We start from the raw sequence: 19,542 nt of genomic DNA, 5'->3' as shown, positions 1-19,542 counted from the left end.
CCTAAAATGTATGCTGCTGATTATTGAAGTTGTTTCTTCAAAGCAAAACTCTACAAAAAACAACTACAGGAACTGTACTGTGATATTATTCCTTCCAGCTCCTCAAAATCAATGTTGGCACCGTCGCGATCTTTTAACACAAATTCTCTGCCTTCTATATTAAGATTCAGCTTGTTTACAATGCCTTCTTTCTAACTTTGTTTGTAAACAAAACAAGTAAACTCATGAGAGAGACACAACTTAACAGCTGTTTTTAATACCTTACAAGGTGTTGTTTTTAAACATTAAGGAATAAAATTTTTCTATGTAAACAAAACAAGTAAACTCACGAGAGAGAGAGAGAGACATTGCACATCGAATTCATGTAGAAATTACGCACTTTGACAGTTAAGGACTAAGCTGAATGCTCGCGTTAACGCACGCAAAAAGTTAAAATATATTTAACTTCGGAGCGCAGCGCACAATAACTTCAAGCGTTAGTGTTATCGTTTCCTTGTTGTATTTTCGATAACATATAACGCGACGGATGGCTCAACGCGAGCATTCTGCTTAACCCTTTAAGGGCTAAGCAGAATGCTCGAAAATGCAACAACCACAAGGAAACGATATGCGTTTGTGTTATCGTTTCCCTGTGGTTGTTTTATTTTCGATAACATATAACGCGATGGATGGCTCAACGCGAGCATTCTGCTTAGCCCTTTAATCGAGACATCAGCTGCGCTAAATGGGGACTACCTATCTATTGTGCCATGGTCGAGATAAATGTATTTGTTTTGATAGATAGAATCTCTAGCTGTGTTCCCAAACTTGCAATATAGTACTAGTTTTGCAGTTTTTGCTAGAAAAGCGTTCCCTTACTCCAAAAACTAGGAAACATTTAAGTTAAATTTAAGAGAGTTGAAATCAAAATGGCGTTCTCTTCTCCTATTTTCTGCAAGACCAATTTGGCCTAGTACGAAATAGTAAATGTAGTAAATTATGAATTTGACAATTCATTTCCAGAGCTATACAGTTCGAAATAAACGATATGCACGTTAGCGCTTCAACAAACAAGACACACGCACACACACACACATATTCGCTTAAAAAAACAAAAGAATTAAGAATGAAGAAGCAGTTCTTTATTCACTTTTGGAGGATTCATCTATCGAAGATGAATAGCGTGCAGAAGATTCAGATGAAATTTTTTACTCAGAAATTGTAAAATGGACGCCTTTTAACTTATATGTTTCTTTGTGTGCATTAGGTTTCTGTAGTCCGTTTTTTGTCATTAACTGATGAAATTTTTAATTTTGACGTTTCTTCATGTTTTCACTATTTTTCGTTCCTATACTTTTTGCGCAAATCTTGTATGTGAGAGCCATTTTTGATAGTTCGCTCTTTTACTAGCTTTACTATCAAAAAGTACGGGAACGAACCTTCTATCTTCATAGTGGTGCTTTACACCTACGAATCATGACTACGAATCGTACTTTTTCCTTCACAAAAGTTACGAATATACATGAATGTATTAAAACATTTGTAAATACTTTTCGCTCATTTGCTGAAGTCCCTCTTTCCCATATAAAGTGTTAGTAAATTAAAAACTTAAAACGCATTTTCTGCAAAATCGTTTTTTAGTTATGCCTGTCTTGCACCAAATGAAGGATATATGCTTAAACAAGGCATAATTATGGAAGGTAGCCTCATTGGAGGAATTGATAATTTCAATTTCAAATAAATTGCATAAAATTTTATGAATGTCGATTGGCATAAATTTAACTAATTAAAAATTTGTATTTTCTAACTTATTTGTACATGTTTTAGAGCAATTGAGCACATGCTTTGCATACCTTTTTTCATTATATTTATAAAGGGGGAAAACATACGATGATTCAGGCTTGGCATGTTAAGTTGGCTTTGTATGACATGTCAATTTATAAAGGAATATCAGAGACAAACTAGAATTTGGACGCCACCCACCCTTATTCTTTTACAATATAAGAAAGCAATTGAACATGACATTCTAGATGTCCTCTTAAGTGTTTCCCTCTTAAATTTATGAAAAAATTGCAAAAATGAGACTACCTTGTGTAATTTTGACATGATGCTTAAATTATAATATCTATTATATATATTCTTAATGCAAATAATACGTATACATATTGGCCAATATTTCTCGATAATAATGATTTATTATCATTTGATGTAAAATTAAACGTATCATTCCGTACTCTGTGTTCCTAACTGCGGTAATAGTACATTTACGTTGTACCGGATTTCGTTAACCCAGTGGGTTTCAATTGTCAATTCCATTGTATAAATGACATTTAAATCCTCATAGAGTAGGTTAACCCAGTAAAAAGTTCTAAGGTAAATGCCGTTTAATGTTTTCCAACCTTGCACTCAATTGGCTAATGAAAGAGAACAAATTCTCGAGATTCGTGTTTATGATTCGTAAATGTAAAGTACCACATAGAATCTTTTCAATACAAAAAGTCGACTTACATATCCCTTTCCATAAAACATTAGTTATATCACATGCCTCAAGCCAAAAGTATTTATGTCATGATGAATTCTCGTATTCGGGTTTTTAATGTAAGAATTTTAATTATATGTAGCTCATAATAATTTACCTACACATTTTTAGAATATTAGCAGATGTCATTCCCCTTCGAAGGCACCACAACGATACATGCAAAAACCTGAACCAAATGAAATTCAACATGACTACATAGGCCCCCCCGATAAAGATTCAAATATTCGTCCTTTCGTGCGATGTATCCGACCAGGAGAAACTAGTACTGAGAGGATATTAAGAATGAAACGTATTGAAGTTGAAGAATGGAATCATTCGTTTTGGGCACGGCATAATAAGCGATTCTACGAAGTAAGTATGCATTTTTTATTACATGTAGTACTCGAGCAAGTATGGGCCTTTGTATTAAATCTGCAACTCATCGAAAGTATCCGTGCGCACCAACGAGCTTGACAGGCATTTACTAGCAGAACAGACACTTCAGCCTTGAGGCTGCTTGTAATGGATATGTTATTTAAATTGAATTGGAAGAGTTTTCTTCACAAAAAAATTATTTTCTGGTATGAAACAAAGTGCGTCATAATGCGTCTAATTCGATCATTGGAATTAAACGATTCCAATGAAAACTCTCAGTACAAAGAAGAGACACTATAGTTCAACTTATTACATTTTGTCAGCATAGATGGAATAACATGGGGTATGGTATGGGCGTAACAAGAGACACAAATTTTTTTTAGTAGCATAGGGATCAGGAAATTTTTTAGCCCAACGCTTATAAAACCACAAAAAAACACACACAATTTGCTTTATTAATTGGCCATTCAAAGACAATTTAGGATCCTTCAAAAGTCCACGGTCTACAAATGATTCATCATTAGCGTTTATTTTATATTGGGTACACTGAGTGCACTTTACGGACACCTCTCAGATCATTTTGAAATTTTTATCATAGGTAGACCTTCTGATGCTGATCTAAAATGACACAATTTTGTTACCTTATATATTATCGCCTTAGTTACTTTCAACTTTCACTAAGAAGATACGTTTAAGATGTGACGAATGCGTGTTTTGCGTGTGTTGTTTCCAACAACGACGTCTGGGGAAAGTTTAGATGGCACATATCTGTAAAAATTATTGTTTTTATTTCAAATTAACATAAAAGTAAGCTGACTTGCCTCTTATTATACTATATGTGTGTTGAGTTTCCTGAATATTGGTCCAGATTTAGATATAGCTCCCATATACATTTTCGTCCGATTTGGTGCACTAAAGTCAATTTATATCTTTCGATTTGCACGTCATAGCGTAATGAATTAGGTCTAGAATGATGTGTGTTAAGTTTCGTGAAAATCGGTTCAGATTCAGATATAGCTGCTATATATTTTTTCTTCCGATTTTATGTAAATTGTACTCTAAAGACCCACTGTTTGTCCGATTGCCACATAATTTGGTACAATGAACTGAAGTTAATATATATTAATCTCTGACAAGTATCATTGAAATCGGTTTAGATTTTGATATAGCTAATATCAGGGACGTACGTTGGATGCTTCTGAATTGACATCTTTCGAAAATCTGTAAGAAAATTACACAAGACTCGTCATATGCATTTTGTCGATTCTTGAATTTGTTTACCGTGAATATCTTGTAAGCTTGTTTATCGTGAATATATATTGTTTTTCAAAATAGGCTTAATCCCAGTTTGTTGTTTTTATAAAAAACAACTATTTATTAGTGGGGAATGTATGGCATTGTCCGCCGAGGGGTAAGGCAGGGAAGACTATAGTTTCGGATCTCGCCACTGATCCTCATCAGTTCCCTTAGTTTTTTGTTGGGATATTCTCCCCAGAAGCTATTAATAGCTTCTTTACAAAAAACCTTTCAAACCAAAATGTCTCTTGTGACAATTCGAAGTTCTTACGTTACCAGAGATACGACACCAATGAGAAGTTCGTTTCGTTGGCGCCTGACTTCGTGGTCGACAAGGCATTTACAGACAACTACAATACATTTCCCACTGCTATGTGTCGTCACTTTGTGACGAATGCACATAACGTTGTTGTTGGTATTACTAGTTAAAGCAATAAACCAAACAGTATGACCGTGCCTCGTCTACAACTTCAGCAGTGTTTGGCGGGTTATTTGGGATACCATTTGTATTTTGTTTTTGCAAAATAGTCAGGCTTAATCCCAGTTTGTTGTTTTTATAAAAAACAATTATTTATTAGTGGGGAATGTATTTATAGTGGGGAATTTTATAAAAACAACAAACTGGGATTAAGCCTGACTATTGTGCAAAAACAAAATACAAATGGTATTCCAAATAACCCGCCAAACACTAGTGAATATATTGTTACGAATATAACTTTAGATTTAAGTTAATTTAGATGAATTCCGTTAATTTAAGAATTTGAATTGTAACGTAAATTTCTACTACGCAGTTTATTTGAATAACTTCACAACAACAACCACTGTATAGATTTTTCTACATCCTTCCATTTCCTCTTTCATTTTCTATTTTGTTATTGTCGTACAATTCTTGTTAAACGTCATTCCTCTTTCTGTGTTATTCCCTCGCCTGTATATGTGTTGTTGTTACTCCTCTTTCTTTGTTATTCCCTCGCCTGTATATGTGTTGTTGTTATTGTAAGTTTGTTTACTCAAGTTTGTTGTTGTTATTGTTCACTCAGTAAGTTTGTTGTTGTTATTGTTACTCAATGTGTTTGTTGCATTGGTAGATTGTTCGTGATCTAGGTGTTACCAGATCGTCTAGAAACTTCTGTAGCGACAGGCAGGGCTCATATAAATAGAGGGAATGGAAAGGCAGTGAGTCAGTTGTGAATCAGATCGCGAATTGAAACCGTCGTGTAAAGTAAAGTGCAAAGTAAAATTGTGTGAATAAAATCATTGTAATAATCGTAATCAGAACGAACCCGCGTTTTATTTGGTACGAACTGTATCGGGAAATAAAACAACGTCTACACGGGAATAAGTGAAGTCCAAGAACGTAACAATTGGTGTCGGAAGTGAGATTACGATAATACTACGATGAAGTTTAAGGATCTACGAGTGGAAGACTTAAAGAAGGAGCTCAATAAATTGGAATTGTCCTCTACTGGCAACAAGGCTGAACTACAAAAACGTCTGTTGGATGAGTTCGAGCGCCGTGGTATGAACATCGATACATATGAGTTTTACAGTAAGGATGAAGTGGATTTATCGGAAATGGGCGAATCCAACGGTGGGGAAGTCTCGTCAGTAGCTGCCAGGGGTGACGATTTCAGAGAAATGCTGGCCAAAATGTTTGAGGAAAATTTCAGAAGGAGCGAAGAGAATTCCAGAAAGTTAGAAGAAAACACCAGACGAATGTTCGAAGAAAATTCGAGAATAACGAACGAGAAACTCGAGTACATAACAGAAGTTATTGGAAGGAGAGTGGAAACCGTGGAAGTCCAAATAAAAGAGTTGGATAAGAAAGTGCAGTCGGTTGACGAGAAATTTCTGGCCCACGACCAAAGGTTTACGAATCTGGAGAAGAAAATGTCGGAACTGGAAATCAAAGGTGGTCCGGTGCGAGTTCCTGATAACACACTAAAAATCAAACCTCCTGTATTCGACGGTTCTACGTCATTCAATGTTTTCAAGTTACAGTTCGAGACAGTGGCTTCTAGAAATTCGTGGAACGACATCGACAAAGCGGTTGCACTACTTCTGGCATTGAAGGGCAGTGCTGCTGATGTTATACAGAGTATCCCTGTCGCTTCTAGAAGCAACTATGAAGATGTTATTGCTGCACTGGAACGTAAGTACGGTGGCGAACATAAACAAAACATCTACCTTATGGAACTAAGGGGAAAAGTACAGAGGGCAAACGAGACGCTACAAGACTTTGCAGCTGAGGTGGAACGTTTGGTGCTAATGGCGTATCCAGGAGAGAATCACCCATTGCTGGACCGTATGAAAATCGAAACCTTTGTGAATGGCATACGTGACCCTGAGATTAAATGTGCAACATATGCGTCACCAAAAGCGTCGTTTGCCGAAACTGTGTCGTTTGCCCTTGCCCAAGAGACGGCAAGAATAATTGTTAAGCCCCAGACCCACAAGATTCGCCAACTGGAGACCGAAGGTTGCGAACCCAAATCTCTCGTTAACTCGATCAAGGACGCCATGAAGCAGGTAATAGAAGAAACAAAGTTAGTAGGGATGACTAAGCCCAGGGTTAGATGCTACAACTGCGATAAAGCAGGTCATATTGCGCGCGAATGCAGAGCTAAGCGCAAACGATCCAGGTCATCGTCACCACCTCCAACGAAAGATGGTAGACGAATGGCTCAACAGTCCACCAATGAGTCACCGTTAAACTAAATCGAGCCAGTCCAGCGGGGCATGAACTGGCTCCCATCGACGATGGCCCCACAATCTCCATAGCAATAGTGCAACAGAAAAGTCACAACCTAACAACAACTGGGTACATCAATGGTGACAAGCGAGTTCTGACGTTAGATACTGGCGCATCAAAGTCCATCATAAGATCAGATTTGGTAAAGGGAAACATAACGCAACTTAATGGAGTCAGACTGCGCACAGCAACGGGGGAGCCCGCGGCCGTACACGGCAAGATTACCCTGAGACTAACTATTGCCAATAAATCGGTGAATTACGATTTTATAGTTGCTGATATCGTAGACGAAGTGATAATAGGCGCAGATTGTATGATTGCCTTCGGTATCAATCTGGATCTGAAAGAGCGTGTGATGACCTGGTCTAACGTCGAAATTCCGTTAAACGTGGGCTATGATGAAATTACACCCATTAGACGTCTGACTACGGACCATCCAGAGATAATACCGCCCTGTGCCGAAGCAATAATATGGGTACCAATGAATGGAGATTGTGGAGCCGAGAAGTTGTGGGTGGTGGAACCAGTAGAAAACGTAAACAGTAACATCCTAATAGCGAATGCCCTGGTGAAAAGCAACAAGGACGGATTGATTCCTGTTAGAGTTTTGAACCTGTCAAACAAGCAAGAACAAATTTGCCAATTTTCCGATGTTGGACAATGCACACCAGCTGAAGCTGTAATTAATTTGGGAACTAGCACCGAAAAGCCAGCAGCCATGGAGAAGAAGCACCTCGACGGCTACATAAAAGAGTGGACACACCAACTATCACCTTCCGAGAGGAACAAGGCTAAGCAGCTATTATGGAAATATGCCTCTACCTTTGCGTTGACAAAAGAGCACCAAGGAAGAACATCAGTGGTGAAGCATGAAATCAATACAGCAGACGCGAGACCCATTAAACAGCCTCCAAGAAGTGTTCCCCTGGCAAAAAGAGACGAGGTTCAGAAGCTGATAAGTGAAATGGAAAAGAGTGGTGTAATAGAACCATCGTCAAGTCCATGGTGCTCCCCAGTGGTCTTGGTCAAGAAGAAAGACGGAAGCACCCGATTTTGTGTGGACTACCGAAAGTTAAATGATGGCACCAAGAAAGACAGCTATCCGCTCCCAAGAATCGACGACACATTGGACACATTAGCCGGGACGTCATGGTTCTCCACCCTCGACCTGCAGAGTGGGTACTGGCAAGTAGAGATCGCCGAGAAAGATAAGGAGAAAACAGCGTTTGGCGTTAATGGGGGTCTCTGGCAGTTCAATGTCATGCCATTCGGACTCTGCAACGCCCCGGCTACATTTGAAAGGCTGATGGAGCGTGTGTTAAAAGGGCTGCAGTGGAAGTCATGCCTCATATACCTGGATGACATCATAGTCATGGGACGCAACTTCGACGAACACATCAAGAACTTAAAGGATGTTCTACAGCAGCTTTCGTCTTCAGGCCTCAAGTTAAACCCAAAGAAGTGCAGTCTCTTCCAACGAGAGGTGAAGTTCCTGGGGCACCACGTGACGCCGGAGGGCATATCGACGGATCAGGAGAAAATTCAAGCCGTCAGAGATTGGCCGCAGCCCCGAAATCTCCATGAGCTGCGAAGCTTTCTGGGTCTCTGCACCTACTACCGTCGATTTGTCCCAAATTTTGCCAACATCGCCGCCTGTCTACACCGCTTAACGCAAAAAGGCCAGAGGTTCCAGTGGGGCAACGACCAAGAAGAGGCGTTCAGTAAACTCAAAGACATGCTATGCAGAGCCCCCATTTTGGCATACCCTATACCTGGCGGAAAGTTTGCTCTGGACACAGACGCAAGTGCGTGCGGCATCGGTGGCGTCCTTTCCCAGGAAATCGACGGACAGGAAAAAGTCATCGGGTACTACAGCCGGACATTGTCGAAGCCTGAGAGGAATTACTGTGTGACGAGGAGAGAGCTGCTTGCTGCCCTTGAGAGCGTTAAACACTTCCACAAATACCTATATGGCCAGCATTTCCTGCTGAGGACCGACCACGCTGCTCTCCAATGGTTGCTGCGGTTTAAGAATCCGGAAGGTCAACTAGCCCGTTGGATCGAGAGGCTCCAGAGTTATGATTTCAGAATCGAGCACAGAAAAGGCGGAAAACACGGTAATGCTGATGCCCTGTCTCGTCGGCCATGCAAGGTAGAATGCAGGCATTGCTCAAAGGCTGAGAATAAGGAGAATATCGTTGATGTCCGACTATTGCAGTTTGAGTCGGGTGAAGATTGGTCGACGGAACAACGAAGAGATCCCATTCTGGGCAAAGTAATTTCGGCCATTGAAACGGGCAAGCGGCCTAGTCGTAAAGAAATTACCTCCGAAAGCCCTCTTTTAAAATCCTATTGGGCCCAGTGGGACAGTCTACTTATAAAAGATGGCTGCCTATATCGCAAATGGGAAAGTGAGGACGGTAAATCTCACCGGAACTTGATCGTCGTCCCAGACTCCAAAATAAGAGATGTCTTTTCGGAGTTTCACGATGGGCCAAGTGGAGGACATCTTGGCATAGCAAAGACCGCTGAAAAGGTAAAGCAGAGATTCTACTGGGTCGGCTGTCAAAAATCCATTGCCGACTGGATCGCCAATTGTGAAAGGTGCATAAAAGCTAAAGGTCCAACACGGAAGAGTCGAGGCTACATGCAGCAGTATAATTCAGGAGCCCCTTTTGAAAGAATCGCAATGGATGTAGCTGGACCGTTCCCCACAAGCGACTCTGGGAACCGGTATGTCTTAGTGGTCATGGATTACTTCAGTAAGTGGCCGGAGGTTTATGCTATCCCAAATCAAGAAGCCAGGACAATTGTGGATGTGTTCAGCAAAAATTGGATTTGTCGCTATGGTGTTCCATCTGAGGTTCATTCCGATCAAGGTAGGAATTTTGAATCAGCGATCTTCAAGGAAATGTGTGACTCCTACGGAATTAAGAAAACCAGAACGACGCCCCTACATCCACAATCAGATGGCATGGTGGAAGAATTCAATCGCACCCTTGAAGAACATCTACGGAAAGTGGTGGACAGTGGCCAACGAGACTGGGATGAGCATATTCCAAAGTTTTTATTGGCTTATAGATCGGCCATTCATGATTCCACATCCCGGACCCCAGCCAAAGTTCTGTTCGGAAATGAATTAAAGCTACCTGGTGATTTGATATTCGGCGCCACCCCAAACGACGATGTGAACCAAGATGAAGACAGCCAAAACTCTTTTAGTAAAGTCCACGATGCAGTCCGACATCGAATAAAAATGGTTAGCAACCGCATGAAGGCAAGGTACGATCGAGCGGCAAATACCGATGGGTTTCAAGAAGGGCAACTGGTACTATTGTTCAACCCACAACGAAAGAAAGGACTATGCCCCAAATTGCAAACGCACTGGGAAGGACCCTACAAGATTGTCACGAAAATAAATGACGTCGTTTATCGCATCCAGAGGAGCGACAGTCCCAGGTCGAAGATGAAAGTTGTACACTTGGAGCGGCTGACCCCCTACGGAACGGGAACTGTGCCTATTCGGGACGAACAGGCTTAAGCGGGGGGCAATGTTACGAATATAACTTTAGATTTAAGTTAATTTAGATGAATTCCGTTAATTTAAGAATTTGAATTGTAACGTAAATTTCTACTACGCAGTTTATTTGAATAACTTCACAACAACAACCACTGTATAGATTTTTCTACATCCTTCCATTTCCTCTTTCATTTTCTATTTTGTTATTGTCGTACAATTCTTGTTAAACGTCATTCCTCTTTCTGTGTTATTCCCTCGCCTGTATATGTGTTGTTGTTACTCCTCTTTCTTTGTTATTCCCTCGCCTGTATATGTGTTGTTGTTATTGTAAGTTTGTTTACTCAAGTTTGTTGTTGTTATTGTTCACTCAGTAAGTTTGTTGTTGTTATTGTTACTCAATGTGTTTGTTGCATTGGTAGATTGTTCGTGATCTAGGTGTTACCAGATCGTCTAGAAACTTCTGTAGCGACAGGCAGGGCTCATATAAATAGAGGGAATGGAAAGGCAGTGAGTCAGTTGTGAATCAGATCGCGAATTGAAACCGTCGTGTAAAGTAAAGTGCAAAGTAAAATTGTGTGAATAAAATCATTGTAATAATCGTAATCAGAACGAACCCGCGTTTTATTTGGTACGAACTGTATCGGGAAATAAAACAACGTCTACACGGGAATAAGTGAAGTCCAAGAACGTAACAATATATTGCTTATATTTTTGTATAAAGCATACATTTTTATTAAACTTTTGCTATCACAATTAAGAACATTATAAAAAGTCTGAAAAAATTACAATTGTTTTTCTTTCGATTCATTACTTTTTGCATTACCAGTAACTGTAATTAATGTTAATATTTAAGAAGTTTGAGTAGTTTCAATCCCCCCTTTTAAATAATATTTTTTTAATATTATATATATTTATATTATAATATTGTTTGAGCAGTTTTTACACCCCTTTTTGAGCAATATTAATTCAATTTGTCAATGAAATTTATATTTTTAATATTTTTTACCTTAATTTACATTTATAATTCTATTTGTACATAGTAATTTCTACTTTGAGTAGTTTATTTTTGTCATTTTTTTTGCACCAACAGCTGGGCCGATGCGGCTACCTTATTAAATATACCTTGTTGTGTGGGGCCCTTAATGTAGCCGCATCAGCGAATTGGTATAAAAAATTGTTATCAAGGCCAAGGTATATTTAATAAGGTAGCCGCATCGGGCTAGCTGTTGGTGCAAATAAATGTCAAAAATGTTGTAATGTTGACCAAAAAACTAAAAAACAAAATTATAAATGAAAATCTCCGAATTTCGAAGAGCTTGTTTGGCAATACTTTTATTTACATTTTCTACAGGAATTGGTGTAAAAAAATCTTGTCAATCAGTTTGTTTTGGCAAAATATTTTTGACATATCAAAATACAACAACCGATGTTTGTTGTAGAAATTCGCCGATGAATTCGCCTTATATTTTTCAACCAATCAGAATAAAGCATTTGTGAAGTTTTATAAAATACTAGCGGGACCCGTGGCGCTTCGCTGCCCCTGCTGAAGTTATCAAATTCAAATTTAGATATGGTCAATTAGTAAGCAGCTGCAATATTTACTAAATTTAATTTAAAATTAGGTAAACCCTTGTATTTTTATATACTCGCATTAATGTAGTAGTTGTATAGTAGTTATTAAATAATTCACTGTTTTCTGTAATGGTGGTAATTTTTGTTTTCTTAAAACACAATTTTTCACAAAGTAACAACCATTCAAAAAATATATATTATCACCTCCATCTGTTACCTCCTCCACAAATTGTTTAGAAGCCTTAAGGAAAGTGTTTAGCTCTTAGTACTACAGTATAAAGGAATAAATATGCAGCCTTAAAAAACTCGATTTTTATACCCTTCACCACACTGTGGTACAGGGTTTTATGTCTTTGACATAGGCCCATAGTTCATTTTGAGAATATGCATAGAATCACTTTCTGAGTCGATTTACGCATGTCCGTCTGTCCCTCCGTCCATCCATCTATTTTTGTTAACAAAGTACTGGTCGCATTTATGATCCGATTTGGATGAAATTTGGCACAGTTCACTTATTTGGCCCAAGGACGAACCCTATTGAAATTGGAGAAAATCGGTTCAGCTTTAGATATAGCCTTCATATATAGTTTCGTCCGATTTTATGTAAATGATGCACCAAACTCCCATTCTTTTCATGAACATCGGTTCAGATTTAGATATAGCTTCTATATATACATACGATTTTAGGTAAATAATGCACCAAAGTCCCTATATATCCTTCGATTTGCACGAAATTTGGCATATCGTACTGAATTAAGTCTAAAGTGATGAGTGGTAAGCTAGATATAGCTCCCATATATTTTCGTCCGATTTAAGGTAAGTAACTCCCAATATTTGTCCGATTGAATCAGGTCCATACTTATGTATGCGAAGTTTTGTTGGAATCGGTTCAGATTTAGATATAGCTCCTATATATGGTTTCGTCCGATTTGTTGTGAATGATACACCAAACTCCCAATATTTGTCCGATTGAGCAAAATTTTGCATAGCGAATGCTATTGAGGAAAAATGATGTGTGGTAAGGTTTGTTGAAATCTGTTCAGATTTTGATTTAGGTCTTATATATAATTTCGTTCCATTTTATGTAAATGCCGAAAGGCCTATGTCTGTTTGATTTACACGATTTAAACAAATGTTCTATGCAACGGTTGCTCAATTAGATCCATGTGCTTATATATAGCTCCCATACATAATTTTACTCGATTTCGTACAAATGGTACCAAAGAATCCAAGTCTGCCCGTTTGACATGCAATTTTTCATTGATTTCAAAATGGTATGTGTATGGTTTTTTCATTGGTTCAAATATCTATGAAGATCACACATTTAATTTCGCCCAATACCAATTCAATGGACCTTCAAAGAGCTAAGTCTGTTCTATTTACCATACAATATCTGGTATTTACATCTCTTGTATGTACCCAAAGTTGTGAAAGGTACCATATTGTCGGGCCCGTCCGACTTTTAGTTTTCCTTACTGGTTTGAAATAATAGTGGGGTATCTGAATTTACCCTATCCCAGTTTCTGACTTTTTCCAGGTGATAAAACGATTTATAATTAAATTTTTTTTCTTTGAAATCCAAATATTTTTATTCCAAATAACACTTTGTTCGATTTTGTTCAAAATAAAATTTTTTCACAGACTGACAAACTGGAAAATTATATTATATTTCAATATATATTTCAATATACATACATACATGCATATATATGTATTTCAAAATATATCCTCATCATTCGAAAGTATATCCTCATCGGATGATGAGTATTTGTATCCATGTTACGCAACCATATTTTCAAGCCGCTACGTTAAGATATACCCATAGAAAATGTTCTACATATGTACATTCTTTCAGATGTATGAATACTTCTTATGCTATTACTCCTCAGTTTTTTCCAACCTATGTTACTTCCATGGACTTACTATGAACATTTTAATAAAATGTGCTTAGTGGGTTTTGAGTCCACAAACGATATTTTTCTATTTTCTGCGTATAAATTTAAATGCAATGAGTTGTGCATTTTCCCTTGTCCGCGGTCTGTCGTGTGGATGATGCGTATTTACACCCACGTTACTCAGCAATAGTTTGAAGTCAGTATCTGTAACCGTACTTATGATATACACAAATTACATGTTCATAATTTTTCAGTTATGATTACGTCTGACGCTATAACAACGCACCATCGAGAAATCTTAGAAGTTTATATAGCATATAATATTCCCAGAGCATTTTTTGACGTTCTGTGAAAATCTCAGTCAGATCTTTTCAGCATTTTTAGAGTCTACAAACAAAATATTTTCAATTTTCAATATGCTGATTTTTAAAATGCAGTAAAAAGTGCACTTTACGTTGATCGTACCATACTCATTTTTGTATGGATGGTGTGTATTCACACCTTCGTTAATCAGGCAAAATTTGAAAACGGTATCTGTAACCGTTCTTAAGATAAACGCATATTATATGTTCAGAAATTTTGAGGTATGGTTACTATTGATGCTATAACTCCGCATCCACGCGGAATTTTAAAAGTTTATATAGCCTATGTTACTTTCAGGGCATGTCCCGACATACAGTGTAAATCTCATTAAGATCTGTTCAGCGGTTTTTGCGTCTATCGGGAACATACACACAAACAAACAAACAAATTTTTTTCTATTTTATATACATATATAGATTTTTAAATTTGTGTGTGTGTGATTTTTTTTTGCAAGTCGTATGTTTATGAATTAAAAATAGCATAAAAGATAAAAATGATTCGTTAATGTTAAAGATGATAACGAATACATTTTTGGAGAAACGAAGACGTGGACCTATTTTGAATATGTTTTCTGTTGTAGTAACACAACACCTCAGAATACCAAACTCAACATACAACCCAATTATTGAAATTGGGCAATGTTTAACAATAAAATTACAGAATGCAGTTCTGGTTTCCTAGATCAATATCCTTATCATATGTATTGTCTATTCTGAAGGTCTCATTCGAAGATTAAGGCTTCGCCCTTTGATTATTGATATCGTTTATTATACGGTATATAAGGAGGGGATTTTTACGTGAAATACGCCACCAAATCCTTATAGAAAGTCCCAAGATAATAGATTCTTATAAAAATCCAAAATTCTCTTCTCGTGTAGCAGTAAAAGATCTTCCTAAAGAAGTTTATGTGAAGGTATCCTATACATGACCTATATGTTTTGTTTTTTTCAGAAATTGTCTTCTTTAATTTTTATTTTTAATCTTACTTTATTTCTTTTTTTTTCGGCGAATTCAAGAAAAAAAGTTGTTGTGACATATAATATTATTATTATATTAGCATTCAGCTCTGCTCCCCGTAGGCGGGGATGTTAGCCACGCTTTTCTACGGAATTAGCTGCAATTTAGTATTTTGATATTTTAATGTATAGCGAACCTTCTTATTAAAAATTATTAATATTGACAGGGGCCGAGCAAATTGGCTCAATTTGCTAGGCCAAAACTAAAGCAACTTTTTGATTTTTTCTTATAAATAAGAACTTTTACTTGCAAAACCATTATTTTTATTATTATTATTTTATTCATTTCAAAGCCAAGCCAAAAAGCCTTATATGGTCAATATACTACGACAGCACACAGTACGAGACATTGAATCAATAAAACGTTAAATTTGATCATTAAATGTACTCTTCATCGCTGTTTTTTGGTTTTTCATGTCTGATTCTTTAATATTTGACTTTAATTCATCCGAGAGCATAATACTTCTGCACTGAGTCGGATTCAACTTAATAAGAGTTTTGGGAAAGACAATCTGCCTCCCGATTCTTTCCAGAAATAAAATGGCTTTCTTGATGGTTTTCGGCATGTAGACCTGCTACTATATGTCGTCCACGATCTGTTCTTGAGGTTATACACAACGGCAACCTTCTCATCAATTCAATTGAACTTTTAACTCAACATATAATTCGAGAAATCACTGATTTATTCATTGAATATTTCTTCAAAATTATTTTCTGTGATAAATTATTTTCACAATCACTGCCAATTAGCAGTTTTATCGGAGAACTGTATTTGTTTCAAGCCATTTTTATATTTTTTTGGCTGCAAGTCAAAATTGACACATGTTATTGTAATAAAATTCATTTAAAACGCAAAACATTAACGGTAAAAATAACTAAAATTTTAGAGCACATCTGTTTGTACTGTAATGTTGCTTATGTTTTGTCCAAGAAAAAATTGAGGCAATTCCCTTATCCATAAATTTGTATATATATAATATTTCATAATACATTTTGCATGAATGCTTTTGTTTTTTTAATGTAAATAAAGTACCCGATTAAAAATCAAAAATCTTAATTTTTGAAAAAATTATGCGGCATGTATTAACTATGTACTTTTAGTTGCTTTAGTTTAGGCCACCAGGGCAGATTTTGAGATTTTTTTTTAAATTTTTCTTCAAGTTTCTATGTGCAATCATTAATTTCCAAACATCAATTAAAGGATTGTTGTAATCACGAATCTGTGTAATTTGATATATATTTTGGGTATGTAATATTCGCAGATTCACATTCATAACCATCAAAATTTAAAAATGTTGGCGGACCAAATTTTTTAAAAACCTATTTTCCAGTGAAATGTCTATATCTGTCATTTGATTCATATGGGAACCCGCCAACATCTTCGCGAAAATCCATTTACTAGAACGGCGGGAACTGCCCTACCAAAAACACGTAATTTGAAACAAAAATGTTTTTGAAAATATCGCAATTTTAATAAAAATTTCTGTGGATCAATTTCTTCAACTGTCTACAAATTCCGTCTAACATAGTCTCTTTAGTACTATGTACGGTATTTTGCTATAATTTAGAAAATTTAGTAGAAAATCTGCGTACCAAATATTATAAATATTGCAAAATGCAGCATCAAAAAATATTGATCCAATCTTTGGGATAGGTTGGTCATGTGTTTCTACCAAATTGACTGTAATTATATATTTTGGACGATCATTGAGAAGAAAATCTCACTACCAAAAATGATCAAATTTCGGGTTAGCACTGATATAAGAAAAACCGCCAAGATTCGGTATTTTGGGAATTTTTTGCAAATTTATTAACTTAATTGGTTGGTTAGGTTACCATTTCATTTATTTCATCCAATGTAATATAAAAAAGACAGCAGGGCCAATAACTTATATTAACTTATATAACAAAAAAATCCAAAAAGAATAAACTAAATAAATAAAAATACATAACAGTAAAAAACTCTACAAAATGAAATTTATTTATTTACATTCAATACAAAGAAAGCCATTTATGGCCAATTATACATGTATTGAGAGATTAACATCCCAGTAGTTCGAGTAACTGGTGATGAACTAGATATTTTACTAATTACCTGTAAGTACCACTAGTTACCACTTCATGCCCTAGACTGGTGAATTTAACATGGGTATGTCATTGGGGAAGTCAATTGTCCCCTGCCATCGTTACCAGTATACAGTCATTTCGATAGTCGATTCATTACCCTTTGCATTACCAGTAACTACTGAATTGGTATGATGTGCGTAGACAACTTTTTCAATTGACAAAAAATCCAACAGTCTATTTTGTGTTCCTTTTTGGGGTATGAAGTAACTAGACCACAAAGTAACTAGCTATATAACTATATAATAGCAGACAATTGATATTTTTTGTACAACTGGGATAATATAAAGCTAAAACTATGACAGAAAAATAATTTTATTTGTAATAAAGTTAATATAATAATGTAATAAAAAAATAATAAACGAGAATGGCGAGAAACGAGAAATTTAATGCATAATACCAGTTTAAAAAATACCCCATACATATTTTCCGTTTAATTTCGAGTATTATAAGTTCTTACCCCAATTTTCAATTTGAGTACATAATTTGAAACATTTTTTAGAGTATGAACAATCTACTTCCACATAATGCTGTATATTGTACATTTGATCTTTGTGACTTTTTGACCTAATTGTATAGCTATCGGATAAATGATGTATTTTTGAACTTTATTTTTTATTTTTAGGAAAAACAGGATTTTATTCAAGCACACAATTTATCCGGATTTCAAGATATATCGGCGGATAAGATGAGTGAATTTTATAAATCTTTTTTGGACAAAAACAGAAAGTTGCACGTTCTCTACAACTTTTCTTGGTATTTTAAAAATTTTGAAATACTAATTTTATCGTTCCAAGCAGAGTTAATAAATATAATTAGAATTATAAGAAATAATGTAAAAAATAAAAACCAAAAAATATAAAATTATATTTTCATTATATTTTATTGATTATATTACTGACTTAATTAGTTATGGAATTTCGTCGTCTAAGGGAAGCAATGGCTAACGAAACTACCCCACCAAGTGTTCGCCAGCTCCAACAACCACCCCACGAATTAAACACCTGCAAAGCTGTAACTGATTTGTCTGATTTACTGGTATGGGTTACTCTCTCTCTCAAAGTGTGAGTGCGTATGAGTAAACAGAGAACGTGTGTAACATATATGCTTTCCTATGTTTTATGGTATGAAAAATACAACATATTCATATTTGTGCGTTTTATTTTTAAAAAATATTTATTAAAAAAATTAATGAAGAAACAAAATAAAAAAAACTCCAGTAGATGGTTTTTCCTCTGTTATTATGATATCATCATAACAACAATGTTAAACGTTTTAAAGTCTATATGACAAGAAAATAAAATTAAAACAAACATTTTAAGTGCAACTCTTTGGCATGTTTTATACACACATTTCGAATATTTCAGTTTTTATTCTTAACATGCCTCTTGTATGCTTAGTTATTCTGGATTACTAGAGATGGACAGTGGGTAAATACCGAACTAAAAAATATCGTTAAAACGACATCTTACATCCTATTTACGGGTTTCTGTTATCAAATCAATTTAAAATTGATAGTTTTACAATACTTCAATACTCGTTAACTCGAACCTCTCGACACAGGTAGCCAAAATTTGGCTCACCTGTTTTCAATATCAAAGCAAATATTCATATGGAAAATTGGGTCTCTGGGTCCATGTTTTGATATAGCCCACATATAACCGTAACTCATGCTTAAAGGTATTTTTTGTCAATAAGACACATTTTACAATAAAATTGGATGTAATTTGCACATGAATTCTCTGTGGGTACCAAATATCCATGCAAACATTTATCATCTAGGTCCATGTTTTCTGGTAGCCCCCATACAAAGTTATCCCTATTTTAAGTATTTATTCAAAAATTGGGCATAAACTCATTAACTGACGAACCACATGTTTTAATGTCAAAAATAATAATCGTAGGGAAAATGGGGTCTCTAGGTGCAAGTTTTGATATAGCCCCCATATAACCGTACCTCCCGATTTAAGGTGAATTTTCTCTATTACCCATATTTTACAATCAAATTGGCTGTAATTTGGCACAGAGAGTGTAGGCCTACGTTTTCTGGTAGCCCCATTGTAAAATGTGGCTAATAGATAAAAATTACGGGGCTATATCAAACATGGACCCAGAGACCCACTAATGAGTTT

The 19,542-nt window shown here is 36.1% G+C and overlaps 1 protein-coding gene across 1 annotated transcript; it reads left to right on the top strand.

Annotated features, from left to right (window-relative positions):
* Positions 1–2,674: 2,674 nt before the first annotated feature.
* On the top strand, positions 2,675–18,218 carry LOC133331025 (COA8 family protein CG14806, mitochondrial; the record flags this gene model as incomplete). Its single annotated transcript, XM_061539424.1, has 2 exons — positions 2,675–2,869; positions 18,036–18,218. Coding segments are annotated over exons 1-2 (378 nt in total), but the record flags the coding sequence as incomplete, so codon positions are not given.
* Positions 18,219–19,542: the final 1,324 nt, after the last annotated feature.

Source organism: Musca vetustissima, unplaced genomic scaffold (assembly GCF_032173495.1).
Source record: "Musca vetustissima isolate MV318-11 ecotype Yass unplaced genomic scaffold, APGP_CSIRO_Mvet_v1 utg2887, whole genome shotgun sequence".
NCBI lineage: Eukaryota > Metazoa > Arthropoda > Insecta > Diptera > Muscidae > Musca > Musca vetustissima.
The sequence above is the reverse complement of the archived record's forward strand: the minus strand, read 5'-3'. Positions and strand labels throughout refer to the sequence as shown.